The sequence below is a fragment of the Gnatocerus cornutus genome, chromosome 2, assembly GCF_029298725.1.
Source record: "Gnatocerus cornutus isolate USDA-ARS CGAHR chromosome 2, icGnaCorn1.1, whole genome shotgun sequence".
In the NCBI taxonomy this organism is placed as follows: Eukaryota; Metazoa; Arthropoda; class Insecta; order Coleoptera; family Tenebrionidae; genus Gnatocerus; species Gnatocerus cornutus.
This window is the reverse complement of record NC_142234.1, coordinates 18,941,550-18,959,476: the sequence shown is the minus strand read 5'-3', so window position 1 is coordinate 18,959,476 and position 17,927 is coordinate 18,941,550. Positions and strand designations below refer to the sequence as shown.

Below are 17,927 nucleotides of genomic sequence, written 5' to 3'. Positions count from 1 at the left end.
CATAATAGACATATCATGTAAATGTTTGTTAAATTAAATAAAAATAATTGTTCTCCAAAATGTTTGATGTATTTATCAGCAGATTAAAATTGCATTTTCCTAAACTATTTTTTATTTTGCAGGGCTATCCCTCTTACATGTTTACTTCGCTCTTGCAATTTTATTCTCATCCCGTAAAAAAATTACGACATGATTAATCACATGTTATGTTGAGCATATAAAAGAAACCAAATCAATAAAACTCATCTCATCTATCTAGAAACTTTATATATTTAAATACCATATATCAACAAAATTAAGTCATCCTCCGTTTCACCTCTTCAGATCCCTTTTTTAAATGCATGAACATCTCCTGGAACTTTTCCGTAGCTTGGCTCTGCGTTTTCAAAATTTTCTGGTACTTCTTTGTCGCTATTCTGTACATATCTTCCGTATTGCTTTTTGTTTCTTGAATTGCCGCTTTTAAGCTCTCAATTTCAGTTTCCAGTCTATGTTGCTCTTCGATGCAAGCACTGGCTTTTAGACATTTCGCCACTCGCAATTTTTCCTCCTCTTCCTGTTCCTTAAGAATCTTAGTATGTTCTTGTTCACTGAAATCAGTCATCTCTTTTAACACTTTCAAGAGATGCTCGTCGTTTTTTTGGCAATCTTCAGTGACTGTTTTTTGAACCTTCAGTTCTTCATTGCAGTCGTTCAAAATCTGTAGCTGGTCTTTCATTTCTAGTTTCTGCTCGTGCAAATTGGTGACGATCTTACCCAAATTGTCGTTTCGTAGGTTTGAGAGCTGCAGGGCGAATGCTTCGTAAGTGTTAACATCTTCGAAACCTCTGTCGGCGTAGTTTCCAGCGTCACAGTTAGTGAGTAGCTGTTGGTATTCATCCTTCAGGTACGCTTCCGTTTGATGCAAAGTTTTATATTCGTCTTCTGTGACGCGGGACACCAACAGTTCTCTTTCCGAGTCCTCAAGCAAACTCAGTTGGTACTCCAAGTTGTCGATTTCCGTCTCTAAAATTTGGACTTCTGTTTTTTTCTTAGCAAAAACGCTCTCTTGCAGAGTTTTCTTTTCCAACATTTTCTGATAAGATTTCTTAGTCTCTACCAAATCATTTTTTAGATCTTCAGTTTTAGAAATAACGCGTCCTATGCTCTCAGCCGTTTCTGCATTTTTCGACAACAATGTTTCTATTGAATCCTTAAGTTCCTCAATTTCTGAAGCCTTCTTCAAATATTCGTTTACAATTTCACTTATTGTATCAAGACTGTTGTTAAGATAAATTACAAAGTGAATGGCAACATATACAAGATTGTACATCTTTTTACCATTTGGTATGTAAAAATCCATCAAAGTTAAAGAATGCTGGTTCACTTTTCTCAAGATGCTTGCCGATCTTAAATACAACGGAACCAGTGGGCCGAAATCTTGAATATCTTCAAATTCATCAGTTAATTGCAAATCTTCATTTTGTAGCAAATAATCCGCGTTTTCGTTTACTTCGACGACAAAATTCGTAAAAAATTTTACAATAAAGTTGGGGTTGCTGAAAGTGCTCTTATTTTTGGGGAACTCTAAGAATTTTTCTGGCCAGAGGTCGTCTATGGCCTCCAGAGTCTTGACTTCCCTGTAAAAAATATAATAAACAATATGCGAAGGAAAAAACAGAATTTTTTGGAAGAAGTAAGAAACTAATTCTGCTTAAAATTAATCATTAAAATATTACTTAATAACTAAACTTACGTGGTCATTTTGAACTGAAAAATTAATACAGCCTCAAGTGACAGTTACAACTTTCAAACTGACATTTATAAAAACAATAAGACCGACGCTTGCAACAATGACCTTTATGCCAACTTGATATACAGACCAAATTCGCAAACTCGTCGACTTTGAAATAAGTGGTACCAATCGTAGAAATAATTTTTATTTTTCCCAAGGTCACAATTTTATATTTTCTCAGACAAGGTTTACTTAATAAAAAAACATTTAAATTTTGTGTCGCAACTTATTTAGAAGTTTCAAATAATTATTACTACAATGCTACTTGTCCTATAAAAAGTTTCAATTAAATATTTTACCATTTTCTTGGTTAAGTTCTGCAACCACATAAACACCTTCTCCCAATCCGATTTAAGTTGGCAACGTCGCTTGACAGCCAGCTAATTAGGGTTTTTCATAATTGTCACTAAAATCTCGTAAGGTTGGCATAAATGCTGCGGGAATCGCGGTGCCATTTGCAAACACGCTGTTAGTGCTAACCGAATTGTATGTATTTTTTGTGCGGTGCAGAAGTATTTAACTAATTAAATTAAATTCCACTTTAAACTACAAGTCTAGTGCGAAGGTTTTGTTGTACACAAAATGACTACACAACCTCATAGTAGAAAAAGAGTTTGTTACTACTACGACAGTAAGTATCTTGTTTTTTTATTAATTCCTATAATGCTAGTGATATCTTCGAGTTAATTTATCGTAATTTCCAAAAATTGAGCCATGAGATTGCGAAAATTCAATTCCTATCTTATCCGCATGCGGTACGATTTTCGAAACCGTAAGACGAGAAGTGCACGGTAGACTACGGTCGGCGTTCTTTTCAGAGTCTGTGATTGGCTGAAAAGATTTATGATGTAATGATGACGCTTTTTTGTAAGGTTCAATGGTGATGACTATTAGTCCATAGTCGATTTTTACGTTGTTTTGGTTGCGATTAAATAAAATTTTCTGAATTCCAGGTGATATTGGGAATTATTACTATGGCCAAGGTCATCCCATGAAACCTCATCGTATACGAATGACTCACAATTTGCTCTTGAATTATGGACTCTACCGAAAAATGGAGATTTATGTAAGTTTGGATAACATTGAATTTCGGCGTCTTTCTGAATCAGCGGATTTTATTGTTTTGTTTTTGTTTTAATGTAGCGTCCCCACAAAGCGACAGCCGAGGAAATGACCAAGTTTCATTCAGATGACTACATCAGGTTTCTGAGGTCTATTCGGCCAGACAATATGTCTGAATATAATAAACAGATGCAGAGGTTCAACGTCGGCGAAGATTGTCCCGTTTTTGATGGTCTTTACGAATTTTGTCAACTGTCGGCAGGGGGCTCCGTCGCTGCGGCTGTGAAGTTGAACAAACAAGCGTCAGAAATCTGCATCAACTGGGGAGGAGGTCTCCACCACGCAAAGAAGTCTGAAGCCTCTGGATTTTGTTACGTCAATGATATAGTTCTGGGAATTCTTGAGTTGCTCAAGTATCACCAAAGAGTTCTATACATTGATATCGATGTCCATCATGGGGATGGAGTAGAGGAAGCTTTTTATACTACAGATAGAGTAATGACTGTTTCGTTCCATAAATATGGGGAATATTTCCCTGGAACGGGTGATCTCAGAGACATTGGGGCGGGTAAAGGAAAGTATTATGCAGTAAACATACCGTTACGAGACGGTATGGACGATGAATCCTACGAGAAAATCTTTGTCCCCATTATTAGTAAAGTAATGGAGACTTTCCAACCAAGCGCCGTGGTTCTACAATGTGGAGCAGATTCCTTAACTGGTGACCGTTTGGGTTGCTTCAACCTCACAGTAAGAGGCCACGGAAAATGCGTGGAGTTCGTCAAAAAGTATAATCTTCCATTTATGATGGTCGGTGGCGGAGGTTACACCATCAGAAACGTGTCTAGGGCATGGACTTACGAAACTTCGGTAGCCTTGGGTGTTGAAATTGCCAATGAACTTCCATATAACGATTACTTTGAGTACTTTGGTCCAGATTTTAAGTTACATATCAGTCCAAGCAATATGGGCAATCAAAATACTCCCGAGTATCTAGACAAAATCAAAACCAGACTGTTTGAAAATTTGAGAATGCTACCTCATGCCCCAGGTGTTCAAGTTCAAGCGATTCCTGAAGATGCAATTAATGAAGAATCTGATGGAGAAGACAAAGTCGACAAAGACGAAAGACTACCCCAAAAAGATTTAGATAAACGAATCGTTCCGGAAAATGAGTTCTCTGATAGTGAAGATGAGGGCGAAGGAGGACGAAGGGACAATCGCACGTACAAAGGCAGAAAAAGACCGAGATTAGAGAAAGGAATTGACGGTAAGGAGGCCGCGACTGAAGAAAAAGTCAAAGAGGAACTGAAATCTGAAAAAGGTAGTTGGTTATTGTAGTACAAATTTGATTTAATGGTTTTGTTTCAGAGGAGAAAGAAGACAGTAAAACAAACACCATCGAGGAAATAAAGAAAGATACGGGACCAACTCCGTGACATAGCTCTTCTTCACAATATTCTAAATTTAAATTACGTCAATAGTCGTGTTTTTTTTAAACAGGCGATAGTTTTATTTTGTGATAAAGCTAATTTTTTATAATAATAAACAGTCATCGTTGAAACGATCAGATATCCAAATATTGATCACGTTTCTCGTTTTAAATTAATTGCTAGGGCAGTTTGTATAACACAATGTTAATGTAAATTGATAACTATTTCAATGCAATAATCTGTGTTTTGTCATATTGTACCTTTTTTATTTAGTCTATAGTTTTTTTTGTAAATATTCATTCCATTAAACCTATTTATGTCATATCAAATGAGGATATACTTACCTTTCAATTCAGACTCCATCTCTGTAAATAAAGTCCACGGTTTTATTTATTTTGTTTGGCATACAACATAACAGATGTAACTTACATTTTGTAATAAAGCTTAAAAAGTAGTTGTCGCTAGTTTTATTAATTACATGGGAAAAAAAGTGCAACATTCAGTATAATGGTAAGTGAGATAACCAACACGTAACAAGGAAAGGATAAAAACATGTTTGCTGAGATTATAAACATTTTGTATGACAAAACTTGCAGAGAAATCCAAATATACAGAGTATCCCAAAATTTGTGGACTAAACTGATTTTGCAGACAATTCAAAATAATTTTCATAAAAACATTCAAAATGATCTCTGATCACTGAATAGAACGGTTGGCGTCATTATTGTCGGAATTTTGTAACTTTAAGTTTAAGTCCACTTACCTTTTGGGCCAATGGAGTTCTAGTTGAAAGTCTGATTCACTTTGCACACTTTTCGATTCTGCTAATATTTGTCAGAAATTGGGTTTGAAATGTTCACACACTAATAAAGACGAATCAGCATTAAAATAGCCAAAAATCTCACAATTAATTAAACACTTGCAAATTGTATTACTTGACATATAAGACATAAGAACTGTCAAATTTATGATAGGTCCTATTCTTTGATTCGACAAATTCAAATCGTCTTTTGTTCATGTGGGCGGAGTTAAACCAAAGTTACAAAATTTCGACATTAGTAGATAAAAAGCTACAAGGCTTTATTAAAGTCAACCGATATCTATTTCAAATCATTTTTGAATTACATATAGATCCAATAAGTAATTTTTACACCAAATGAATGAATAATTTGTCACTTTCTTGTTGCATTTGAGGTTTCAAATCATCACTGGCGTCAATAAAAAGAAGAAAAAATAACGCGCCATTTTATTTAAAAAATTTAAAACAAGGCAACTTAACAGTAAAATGTTCAAAATTTTGTTGAATGCATAAATGTAAACGGCGCCTTTTGCTATTTCTTGACTCGACGAATTCAAATGTGGAAGGAATTTAACGAATTTTACAAAATTCCGACAATAGTTGCACGAATGCTTAAATTTGGATCTTCATTGACCCTGCGGCTTGCCGACTAGTTGGCAACGTTTACATTTTTTGTGCAATATTATACGAGGGATAGTTTTGAAAACTCATCAGATTCCAAAATTATTAATACATATCTCGAAACTCAAATTTTGGAATTTTGGAAAATCGCAAAGGAAAAATTTGTTTGTTTTAACAAGACCTATGTTTAATTTAAATGTACTCATTTCTGCTACACCCTGTGACTCTGTATAATCTTTCTTTAGTATGTAAAATTGCCGATGAACAAATCATCGACTTATTTATGGCTCAAAATCGGAAGCTAACCAGCTCTGTACCAAACTCTGTTGTAGAATATGGGAAAAGAAATTCTCAGAAACGCCAATATTACGAAAATTCAAACTTATTTGCTTCAGTGGGAGAAATGCTATATTAAGAGTTGCATGGCAGAATCGCGCGTATATTTTAAAAGTAAGAGAGTGTAGTGCTGTGCTTCAAGACTTAAGAAAAATTTAGACCACTTCCTGTAAGTATGACGTGTGAGAAAATCAAATCATGACATTAACAAAACAAGATTTTTCGCAAAAAAATTGGTTTCTATTTTTCTTATTTAGAACTCGATGTTCGTTAAAAAGCAAAAAGTCACAATTGCTCCTCAAGCCAAACAAACATTTTCACAGATTTTTCATGTTTTTAAAGTCAATTTTAATAAATTTTGAATAATTTCATATTTACAATTTTCATACCGCTTGTGTAACTCTACTTCCCGGATAATTATTGTGTAATTCTGGTCAGCATCCGAACAACTTTCTCTTGTTCCGAAGAATAATCGTCGTCTCATTCACTCACATGCGGAAAAGATCTGGGTCCGGCATTCCATTACTTTCTTTTTCAATATTACACAACATTCAGATGTAACTGCATCGTTTTTATTTACCGAAAGTGGTACAGATTAAATTTTCAGCTTTGCCCTCACGTGTGGTTACATAACGAAAAATTGAAATTATCTCGTTTAAAAAAATGCAAGCCTGCAAACATTCTACTTATTGTGACCTGAGTTAAACTAACTTTCTCTCAACCTAAGGTAATAAAACTATTTTGCGTTTCTTTCAGTGGTTCAAGATGTGGATCGCGGTGGCATTTTTCATGATAATCATGGGATTACTGGCGTATCTGGACACGAAAAAGCCCAAAAATTATCCCCCGGGTCCAAACTGGCTCCCTCTTATAGGGTCAGCTCACACGGTCATAAAAAGGAGGAAACAAAGTGGGAGCCTTTACCAAGCTACTGCAGAAATGTCTCAAGAGCACGGTCCAGTAATTGGTTTAAAAGTCGGAAGAGATCTTTTAGTAATCGTTTATGGCAAACAAGCGATCCGTGAATTCTTAGCATCGGACGATCTTGGTGGTAGACCAATAGGGCCGTTTTACGACCTGAGAACATGGGGCGAGCGCCGAGGTGTCCTGTTAACCGACAGCAACTACTGGCAAGAGCAACGAAGATTCATCCTTCGGCAGCTGCGAGAGTTTGGTTTCGGCCGCAAAAACATGTCTACGATGATTGAAGAAGAAACCGCGCTAATGGTTGATAGCTTCCGGAAGAAACTAGGGGGTAAAAAATCCTTTACCACCGACATGTCCTCCGCTTTCGGTATCCACATTTTGAACACTTTATGGATGATGATGGCCGGAATCCGGTACAGTCCGGAAGACAAAAATCTGAAGAGCCTGCAAGACATCATTGGCCGCTTGTTTTCCACTGTGGATATGGTCGGAGCTCCGTTCAGTCACTTCCCGATTTTGAGATTCATCGCTCCAGAGTTTTCCGGGTATAAACTTTACGTGGACACGCATTTGCAAGTTTGGGACTTTTTGTACGCGGAATTGAAACGTCACAAAGAGACGTACGATGAAAACAACTTGCGGGACTTCATGGATGTGTACTTGAGGATTTTAAATTCTCCGCATCCTGAAGAAAGTTTCTGTGAGAAGCAGTTGCTGGCTATTTGTATGGACATGTTTATGGCCGGTTCAGAAACTACCAGTAAAAGTCTCGGGTTTTGTTTCCTCAACTTGATCCTTTATCCGGATGTACAGAAAAAGGCCCAGGAGGAAATCGACCGAGTTGTCGGTCGTGATCGCTTCCCAAGCCTTGAAGACAGGCCACAGTGAGTACTTCCGCCGCGTTTTTGAATCAATAAAATGTGGTTTTCAGTATGCCTTACATGGAATGCGTCGTATTAGAAGCTTTGCGAATGTTCTCAGGACGTGCTTTTACAGTTCCTCATCGCGCTCTTAAGGATACGCATTTAAATGGATATTTCATCCCTAAAGTAAACGAGAGGTTTTCACATTTCTTGCTTCATAACGCTGTTATTTTAGGATACTATGGTAATAGCGAATTTACACGGAACTTTAATGGGCCCTGACAGCGGTGTGGAAGACCCAGAAATATTTAGACCGGAGCGCTACTTAAAGGATGGTAAAATCACTTTATCAGACACGTACATTCCCTTCGGATTTGGAAAGCACAGATGCTTAGGAGAGTCACTCGCCAGAGGCAACGTCTTCCTGTTTACAGCCGCTCTTTTGCAACATTTTACTTTCGCGGTACCTCCAGGATGCCCTCCGACCCTGGAGTGCATCGATGGGGTGACGCCGGGGCCGTTACCATTCCAGACGGTCATCACACCAAGAGATTAAGTTAAGGAGTTGTAGGTTAAATTAAGGAGCAGCTTGAGTCATATTCTAGTCTGTGCCAATCCTCTGTTCAACATTTTGTCCTTTAATTGTAAAGAAGTTTAAGATAATGTAATAAAATCATGAGTGATGACCAGTAGCTGAATTACCCGGATGTGCCTCGAAGAAATTTATAGTTGTTAAAATAAATTTTTTCTTGGAGAGTTCTGCGGCGCTGCTTCATACATCATCATCAAGCACTGCCGTTAGAAGTTAACGTTTCTTCAGATAGTAATTACAATAAAATAACACAAGTTGGAGTAAATACGAGTAAGTTTAGTGATTTATATTTAAATATTTGATTTACAATCAGTCTCAATTTCACATTTAATATTTTAACAATGATGTCAATCGTTTATTAGTGCATTATAATGTAATAACAATTAATGTTAAAATGCGTTAATATCTGTACTTAATATAAATCCCCAGGTAAAAAAGACACTCAAACATAAAGAACTTAAAATATTATATACATACAACAATATTTCATAAAAATCTTACTTGTAATAGAATCATAAAATAAATAACAAACTAAAACACTCAACAAGGAACTAATTTAGAGACTGGCTCTAACTAAAATGCTTCTATGAAGCTAAGCAACCAAAAGAGTAAAATTTGGTCAACTTATATCACGCATTTAAAATACAATTATTTAACACATAGATATTTCATCACACATCAACACTGTTTATTACATGTATCAGTAGAACGTTTATTTACGAAAATGAAATCCATAAAAACTATCTACCGTTTTCGGACTAGCTGAAGAGTTAATGCTGTTAAAAAAATCAGATCTAAAGACAACCAATTATGAGTATGAGAAATGAGAAACTTTTCGTTGCAGCCAGAAGGAGATCTCGAGTATTCAGCAGATCGTCAGTTGGGGTCGAGTAATTGATTGTCGATGAATGAAAACCAATTAGGCCACTGGAGGTAATTACAATACAGTATAATATCGGCGATGACAAGAAGAGGACGCTCGAAGCTCACATTCGGACAATAAGCAATTATGTCTGCTGAATACGGCTTTAGTTAAGTCATAGCAGGAATAATTTGGAGAGATTAGGTAATGGTACTGCCAAAATTGCGATAAGCAGATATTGCACGCGTGGAGTGTTTGGGGGTTGTCGACTCGGATATCACAGAGGGTGCGACGGTGAGCGGTCGAGCATGTAGCGATGACGGATGTGTGGATAAAAAAGAGCTGCCCGGCCGCCCGTTTCTGGTCACCTGGTAGCCAATTCGTCCTGAATGTGGATCTAGAAAGAAAAAGACGATTTAATGACAAACTTGAATTATCAACACTTTACTGACGATGAGTGTTATTACTCGGAATGATACGAAATGGGTTTCTTCCATAAAACACCACTAATGGACACTTGGTAATTATAACCCAGGTGGTCCATTGCTTCAGTAATTTATCTAACCGTTATTCGACTATTGTGGAGATGTTTAGACCTTTTTTCTACGTAAATATGTTGAGTGCTATTGGAACAAAAAAATATGACACATGGGCATCATGTTGCGCAGTGGGGGGCAAATCCTCTCCACGTTTTGTGTTGCCATCAAATTATTAATTAGACGCTCCCACAGAAACTGAGTTCTTTGCATTTTTCAGATTGTCTAGCTGCTTTCGTTGACACTGTTATACAATAATACAGTTGAACTTCCACAACCCCAACTTCTATTACTCGAATTTTTTTGCACCTCAAAATTTATTTTATTCCCATGGGTTTTCCTTAAATCTCCTTAAAACTCGAAAATTTCTATAAATGGAATTAAATTTTTTTAATGTCACCATAAATCTAGAATTTTATCAAAAGTGTTCAAACTTGCAACAAGATGCTCAAAATTAATTTTCTAGGTTGTGTAAAAATCGTATCCTCCATATAGAGTTCCGATGTTACCGAAAAAACTATTCAGAATTTTATTTCAAAAATCTGGTTTTGGTAAGTGATTCTGACAACGATATTCCACTAGAAAAATGTAGCCAGAAAACAAATTTCTAAGTGCAAGAAGAAGAATATCCAAAAAAATCAGATCAAAATCAGATCTTTAACAAAAATTTCAGAAAATTATAAAAATTTGCAACTCGAAACAATGTAGATTTTGAAGGTTTACACTTACAAGTGAACAATGCGTTTGAAATATTGAAACTCTTTTTTTACTGTAAGTATGCTACTGACTACATTAATAATTCTTTAAAAAAAATAATTTAATAACGGATTATGGACTTCAACAAAATTTTCAATTTTTCTTTAATGTTTTTTAACTCGAACCAATTGTGGTTTCTCTTCAGGTTTTGAGTTATGGAAGTTCGACTGTATCTCTAATAAATGATAATGATGCTCACTTTAACGATGTTGATAGTCGGTAGATTTGATTAGTTGCCTATAATTATCGCGATCTGTAGATAATTTTCTATATTCTGCAAATTATTATAAGTAATTTATTTAAATGACATGCGTCCATGGACAGTCGAGTTCACATTTTCTCACGCCATCCCATCCGTGAGAAAATATTGTTCAATAATTCCAATTAATCCCGCAATTCTCGTAGATGCCTTGAACGTGTAGATCAAACTGAATGACATCAAAGGCAGTAATAATTCAAAATCCCTAAAACAAACTCAACTGGGGCACGAAATGCCGTAATATCTTCCGCAAGACAGATCAAACCGATGTAGATTGAGGTAATCTCTGCATATACACATTCCATCAAGTTCCTTAATAACGCGATAAGTGTCTCCGAATGAATGAAAATCCAACTTACTTCACTTAGAATGGCCCAGTTGTCGCTTTCACTATGAACATGAAGGCGAATGGCTTGTATTTTTCCAATGCTTTCGTCTGGAACGCCTGTGGCTATGCCCACGCTGTCAAATTTTCCTGCAAGCAGACGGTAAAACGATAAATTAAAGTGACACCAATTGCATCAAATCGCAGCAGATTTGAGAAGACTGGGAAAAACACGCTCTCGCTTCGATTTCCTCGCCGCTATTGTCCAATGGTGTTTTTCTGTTGCCAGTGAAAAACTTTCATCAACTCGAGGTTTCCTGAAACTGTCATTCTATTTTCCACACGATTCTTTTTGCCGAAATTTAATTTTATCAGAGTTACGACATCAGTTTCCCAGTCGCGAGCATTTATTAAAATTAAGACATTTCTGTGACATTTCCTTCAGTTCTGCTTGGAAGATTTCGCATCGGTTTTTTTTAATTGCCGGCTTGTGATAATACTAATCTGTAATGCACCGTATTGCAAATATCGGTGTTTCGTGGTAAACAGTTAATTCATGCGAACGGGTACTGAATTTAAAGAAACTCTGTTCTCGTTTGCTAGGGCGGATTTCCGAAACTGCACACAATGAAATCTGCGCTTTTGAGGAAAAGGGAGGATTTAGGCTCTCAACGGTACATCGTGTCTTATGTAAATCGTTCGACGATTAAGTCTGCACATTACACGCACATTATTACCGCAAACATATAATTTTCATAAAAACTCTCATTATAGTAAAGCAAAGTGCAAATGTACACATCAAACGGAGGTTTCAAGTTAAAACATTCTGTACTTAACAGTTGGATAATAAATTAGTTATTATTCCAGTCATCCATTTTAAATCAACAGAGTTGTATTTTTATCCAGCTGCTTATAAAAATAGTGCAAGCTCAGCAGCAGAATCCTAAAATATGTGAATGCATTTGACGGATATTACCTTAGGGAATTCTTCACAATTACATGAGCTGCTGGGTACGTATAGTAAATAATATAACTGTCGTGTTAAATAATATAAATTATGTATTTATAATGTATGAAGGCTCGCCGAGTCGATGCTAAATTGCGTTATTCATTATGTGCTGTTGCTGCGACCGTAAATTTATACAAAAAATGCTTTGTTTACATTTTTTTCATTCCATTATTAATGAACACAATCCGTGCACTAAACTTTCATTCAACACGACAAAAATATGAATTAAATATCACTCTGAGGATCAATCTGATAAAAAAAATGACTAGTTAAACACGTCTATCTCTAATCTGTTCAATTATTAAAAGAAAAGTTTATCAAGCAATTGGGGTGAATGTAGAATATTGAAATAAAGCTCAGAGGACTAAATTTTCTTGTGTGACTAATGGCAGGGAATTGCATGTACAGTTGGGCGAGATTTTGATGTATCGAGTTGGAAATTCGATATATTACCGTCATAATCTCGATATTACATTTGGAATTCTGCGCATTTTGCCATCCGAAGAAAAGTTTATGCAGGGGCCGCACGAATTTCGGTAAAAAAGAAAAATATCTTGTTTTGTTCTCCATCGAAAACGAATTTTAATTTGTGAGCATTTATTAAAAACCAATTTATTATTAATGAGTCGTTCGACGCGACGTGCCCGCTTTAATTAATTTTTTTTTAATCCATTTATGAAGTCTCCATGAAGTAAAACTGCTTATTTGAGAGAGAATAAAACGGGGAACGCAATGGTATTTTTTTGAAATGATTTCGCTTGGTTGGAAGCAACCAATTAATTTTTTACCCACCGCGAAGACGCCGATTTTGACGTGAGTAAGTACCCCATTTACGGAAGCCTCTCTGATTTCCTTTTTACAAAACAAATGGTAAATATGAACACGTAGAACTAAGCACCTGTTCGAGGAGTCTGTGTTGTTCACTTTGCCTTTATCCATGAATCAGATTTTTCAAAACGAAATCCCACAGTAAATAACCGTTTCCATCACCGTGAAATATGAAAGGAAAGCAAATAAGAATTTTGTGAAATTGCACCATCTGCACTAGTCGAAGAATGCAGCATCAATAAAGGCGATTTGAGTAGACTACGTGACTCACCTACAACAATATAGCCATCACTTGTCACGTTCAAAGAATTGCCGTATTGATTCGCTTCAGCGGGCAACACCTCCACTGTGGTATTATAGAATTTATCCGAAGGATGCTCAACGTTACCGCTTCTGAAGAAGAACCTGAAACGATCATCCATTGGAACGCTCATTATTGCGTGAGGAGCGCTTACCTTTTTATCCAAATTGGAGTGGTGAATTTAAATGTGAGTTGGTCGCCTGGGGAAGGAAGCAGCCCCCAAAAAAATGTTTCTCCTAAATACGCGCGCTCTAAGGTGTACTGTTTATAATGCTTTATTCCTGAGATGACTTCCGCGTCGGGGTTACCGTGGGGAAAGAAAAGCGCCACTTTACCAAACTGCTTATCCTGGAACAAAGACGAGGAATTTCGTTTAATTTCATTCAGCTACGAGGAGCAAAAATAATTTAGATTGTTATCTTTAAAAATCACGCTCTGCTAAATATTTTAAGAATTTCAAATATGGAATGAAGCACCTACCTTCAGTTTCTGAACTTTTCCCTTGAGGGAGGAATGTGTTCCAATATGCTGGAAGAGCGACGGTTTGTAGTGCACCCACATTTTGGCCTTATCCCTCTTACAATTCTGCAACCAAACACGAAAAACTTTATGGATGATATCGAACGATGAGATATTACTGGCAATTTTCTTTCCAACTCTTCTAGAAATAATTGTTTTTGCGCCACATGCGGCCTCAACTTTCTGATTTTTTATTTGATTCGCATAAGGGGCGTGTAATAAAAGATTTCTGTGGCCGCCAACCGAGAAATCATTGCTATTCAAATAAAAGGAGAAAATCTTTAATTGACACATGACGGAGCATATTTGTGGTTGGATTTTCTAGGCAAAAGAATAAATTACAAGTTTCTGGTTCTTGTGGTCGCTGGCAAAGGTCTCAAAAGTTTCCTTTGGGTTTCATGTTGCAAGTATTTGTGTATTTTCGCTGTTTGAAATTTATTACGCAATTTTTAGACGTGTTTGTTTGAAGTTTGCTGTTAACTTAAACATTAAATTGATACAAAGTGGAATGTTAAATACACGCAATATTCAGTTTTGCATTTACGTATCTACTTGATATTAATCTCTTGCGGGTTCTAATGACATCGGTAAATACATAAATTCATTATTCAAATTGCAAACTGTCGCTACAAGAATTTACGTAATTTTTTATTCTTTCATGAAGAGTTCATAACGAATTGTTTAATTTTTAATTGTTAATTCATTACCCAATTTTTTAATAAAGATTAATATCAGAGATTCGCTACTTGAACAAATTATCATCTTCCTAATTACAAGTTGAAACAAAGCGCAATAAAGACGAATTTAGAATAACATTTTTCCGAAACTTTTATGGTCGAAAACTCGCGCGCACTCCACTTAAAAATAATTTTGTATAATTATGTATTATGAAAGTCCTGAACACTTTCTTCGGCCACGAAGCAGCAAGTCTGACGTGCGTATTCACATGAACACATCTGGAATTTATCGCTTAAAGATAGCAAAAGGAATTACAGTTGTAGAAAACAGCTTTGGACGTTACGCATTGTTCCGGATAATTAAATTTGCCCAAAAACAACACAACCTTATTTCCTCTGTTTGCAGTGGCTTAAAATTATTGCCAATGGGAGTTCATGGCTTTGTAGCAGCTTTGTGAACTAATAAATTAATACCCCGTGAGCGGAAGTGAACGTTACGTGACACTTTTGTGGTTTTAACAATTTCCTCCGAATTATTTTTAGGCATGAAAATAATAAAGCAAACATACGCTATTCTTGTCCCAGTTGCAGACTTTGGTGAAGATTAAATGATCCAGCAGCCAGTCGACGGGTTTGTCGTTGTAAAACATTTGAAAAAATTGGATGAGCCACGGGAGCTCCGCACTCTTGAACATTTTTCCTGCAAAAAGGGCGATTAGGGGCGAGCTTGCCGATAAATAAGTCATCAGGGGGACATCATTGTTTTAGGTGCGCAAAAAATAGCCGGGAAGTTCTTTTACGGTCACATCCATCTTTTATGAATGAATAAAGGAAACAGACAAAGAAAATTGACCCCAAAAAGTGCAATAAACTGGCTGGTAAAGTTGCCTCTTTTATTATTCTTTAGAAAAACTCACCAATAAAACCGAGCTGGCAAAAATCCAAGACAAACCACGGCTCTTTCCGGGCAATTTTTTCAATAGCAAATTTCTTCATTTCGGTGATATAATTCGGTTTAGCTAAAATATCGTCTTCGAGTTGGAGATAAAACGTCCCTGGAAAAGTCACACGTGATTTTCGTTCACTGTCGGCTTACGTCTGAACTGACCTTTAGGCTGTGAATATGACATGAGAAATGCGAAATCCAAGTTTTGTTTGGATCTCCATCGGACGCGTTCCGGGGAATCCCCCAACGTGATCCTCAGCTTATCTAAATTCGGATAGTAGGCCGGAGATGGCGACAGCACTTCTATTAAACCGGAATCCACCTGCATCGGAAACCTATCGGTACAAAGGTGAATTTAGAATTAGAACAACCAATATCACGTAATGGGATTTGAAACGGCACCACTGCCACTGGAATTGAATTGAAAATTCCGAATGCGAATAGGGTTACATTAAAAAGTACATCTGAACACTTTTTGTTGTTTTCCGATTCGAACAATTCGTGTGGTTTTGAATAAAAATGCAAAGTACTGCGGACGTTTCAAAGGAAAAAAAACTTGATTTCATTGTACGAACTGAACGTTGGTAAAAGCCTCATTTATTAGTTTCGCTCTACAGGGTCGTACTGTACGCTGAATCAGATCCTTCCTTGCAAAAACTAACTTTATGTTGCCTGTGAAGTGTGTTCTTGTAATTAATGCGCTAGTATAACACATGCTGTCATTGCCTATACCAAATAAGCTTATGTTTTTCAGAGGCTAATCTCATTATTCATTACTTTAAGATAATAAACATTCTTGTCGGGTGTTTAAACATTGTCTGGTGCTACTATTATCTCTCAATGTGTCTCTAAATAAAATTAAATGATCCGACGTCTGATGCATATGAATGTTGAATTCATTAACGTCTGCGTCCTTATAACTTACCTCATTTCAATTTCTTTAGCTATTTGAAGCACATATTCCAAATCAGTCTGAAACAAAAAATGGAAAGGTGTTAATTATTCAATTGCGAATTTGAAAATTTTGCTTTGATTTCTGTTTCGTGATTCTCGCTACTACTGCAATTTTATTGAAAGAACTTTTGTAATCAGTTATTAATTGAACTAAAACCTGGAAATTCGTATTGAAACCACCAAAGTTTCCTGCGAAAATCCATTTTCCCGTTTGTTTCCAACATATAAAATTAGATCAGCGAATTTCAGCTTTTGTGACGTGTTTTGTATATTCACCCATTATTTGTGTAAATGGGAGGAAACTGAGGATATTTCTGGACCATTCAAATGCAAGACGAGTTAAATGTAAATTAAGGACAAAAGGAGCTCTTTCGTGCTAGTTTTTTCTAGATTTAAAGTGAAAAAAGGGAATTCTTGTCAAAAGACAGCACAAATTTCGGTCGATGTCTTTGCATCGAAAGAGCAGCTCAAAGATTATCATTTGGCCAAATTTCAGATCGGTCAAAAAGCAAAAAATTGTTGTACATAGATTTTGAACACGGATTTGGTCTGCTTAAATCTGCTTAAAATTCTGCCTAAAATGAGGACCTATAATTTAAGTTTACTCCAAAAAAAACGAGATATCGACCCAATTGCATAGTTCAGTAGAGATTTTTTTCCAAAAAAATTAATATAAATTTTCGAATTCTGGATTCTTATTAGAAATGGTGAGAAAACAAAGGTGAAAATTATTCGAAATATTTTTTATAACATAACTTGACATTGCAATTCCCATAAGCGAAATGCAGGAACAGGTATGTTTAATAAAATAAAATGCCGACAAACGGTAGTGCCGTAATTACTATATTTCAACTGTACTAGAAACAATGTCAGGAATACAAAGTCAGAATATTATGCACATACCAACGTTTATTTACTTCATGAAATTTAATGTTAATAAATAGCTCTGAGGTCTGCGGCTTTTTGCGGAACAAAGATTTTTTTTGTTTTTTCTCCCCCATTCTCCAACATAACAAGAACATAATCGCTTCTTTAACAAACCGGCTGAATGTGTATTAAGATTAATAACAGCATATTCCGCCGAGGGTATTTAAAACCAAACAAGCACACCTCTTAGATTTCTTCTTGAGAAACTAGCGGCCACTTTTAATGAACGAAAATTAATCACAATGAAAAGAATTTTAATTTGTGACTCCCAGCGGCTAAAGCGCATTCATTAATCTACAGTGCAGAAACAAAAGAAAATTAATGATTCTAATTTCATGGTTCAATAAGTGGTTGGTGTTCCCAAACTGTCAACTATACGCAATTTTGATGGTCTGCTTCATTTACCAAGGCATTTAATTAAGTTCTTTTAGAGCCAAGTTTGTACGAGAAAAATCCCCCATCCCCGATTAAACGGGCACTCGACTTCTATTTATAAAGTTCGAGCGAGTTTCGATGATTAATGAAATGAAATTTTAATCAACAGGCTCCAGAGATTTAATGGTTGTTCGTTCCAATTCCACCAAGACCCAACCTTCAGGTTTTATCACATGTTTGACGTTA

At 36.1% G+C, this 17,927-nt stretch overlaps 4 protein-coding genes across 4 annotated transcripts in view; 2 read left to right on the top strand and 2 right to left on the bottom strand.

The window, feature by feature from the left end:
* Positions 1-249: 249 nt before the first annotated feature.
* LOC148179794 (uncharacterized) lies at positions 250-1,843 on the bottom strand. The gene is made up of 2 exons (XM_088029314.1): positions 1,736-1,843; positions 250-1,619 (listed from the first exon to the last, which is right to left on the bottom strand). The coding sequence occupies exons 1-2, from the start codon at positions 1,741-1,743 to the stop codon at positions 296-298; spliced, it is 1,332 nt and encodes a 443-aa protein (XP_087885440.1). The 5' UTR covers positions 1,744-1,843; the 3' UTR covers positions 250-295.
* A 311-nt stretch (positions 1,844-2,154) lies between these two features.
* HDAC1 (histone deacetylase 1) lies at positions 2,155-4,723 on the top strand. Its single transcript, XM_088029313.1, has 4 exons — positions 2,155-2,405; positions 2,728-2,840; positions 2,918-4,160; positions 4,208-4,723. The coding sequence occupies exons 1-4, from the start codon at positions 2,357-2,359 to the stop codon at positions 4,273-4,275; spliced, it is 1,473 nt and encodes a 490-aa protein (XP_087885439.1). The 5' UTR covers positions 2,155-2,356; the 3' UTR covers positions 4,276-4,723.
* Positions 4,724-6,790: 2,067 nt separating this feature from the next.
* On the top strand, positions 6,791-8,374 carry Cyp303a1 (Probable cytochrome P450 303a1). Its single transcript, XM_088029312.1, has 3 exons — positions 6,791-7,836; positions 7,884-8,001; positions 8,051-8,374. Exons 1-3 carry the CDS (start codon positions 6,791-6,793, stop codon positions 8,369-8,371), a joined length of 1,485 nt encoding a protein of 494 aa, XP_087885438.1. The 3' UTR covers positions 8,372-8,374.
* A 1,157-nt stretch (positions 8,375-9,531) lies between these two features.
* Mgat4a (alpha-1,3-mannosyl-glycoprotein 4-beta-N-acetylglucosaminyltransferase a) overlaps positions 9,532-17,927 on the bottom strand; it is a 29,327-nt gene continuing 20,931 nt past the window's right edge. The window contains exons 3-11 of the mRNA XM_088029613.1: positions 16,351-16,397; positions 15,588-15,760; positions 15,397-15,534; positions 15,049-15,179; positions 13,764-13,868; positions 13,438-13,631; positions 13,254-13,387; positions 11,180-11,295; positions 9,532-9,666 (exon numbers count right to left, since the gene is read on the bottom strand). Coding sequence (XP_087885739.1) covers positions 9,634-9,666; positions 11,180-11,295; positions 13,254-13,387; positions 13,438-13,631; positions 13,764-13,868; positions 15,049-15,179; positions 15,397-15,534; positions 15,588-15,760; positions 16,351-16,397 — 1,071 coding nt within the window. The 3' untranslated portion in view covers positions 9,532-9,633. The remainder of the gene's footprint in view (positions 9,667-11,179; positions 11,296-13,253; positions 13,388-13,437; positions 13,632-13,763; positions 13,869-15,048; positions 15,180-15,396; positions 15,535-15,587; positions 15,761-16,350; positions 16,398-17,927) is intronic.

Excerpts from the sequence above, each read along its gene's own strand:
- Cyp303a1 (XM_088029312.1), top strand. The coding sequence starts at position 6,791 with ATGTGGATCGCGGTGGCATTTTTCATGATAATCATGGGATTACTGGCG. Across the intron at positions 7,837-7,883 it reads AGCCTTGAAGACAGGCCACA|TATGCCTTACATGGAATGCG; the intron begins GTGAGTACTTCC and ends TGTGGTTTTCAG. Across the intron at positions 8,002-8,050 it reads ATGGATATTTCATCCCTAAA|GATACTATGGTAATAGCGAA; the intron begins GTAAACGAGAGG and ends CTGTTATTTTAG.
- HDAC1 (XM_088029313.1), top strand. The coding sequence starts at position 2,357 with ATGACTACACAACCTCATAGTAGAAAAAGAGTTTGTTACTACTACGAC. Across the intron at positions 2,406-2,727 it reads AGTTTGTTACTACTACGACA|GTGATATTGGGAATTATTAC; the intron begins GTAAGTATCTTG and ends TCTGAATTCCAG. Across the intron at positions 4,161-4,207 it reads GGAACTGAAATCTGAAAAAG|AGGAGAAAGAAGACAGTAAA; the intron begins GTAGTTGGTTAT and ends GTTTTGTTTCAG.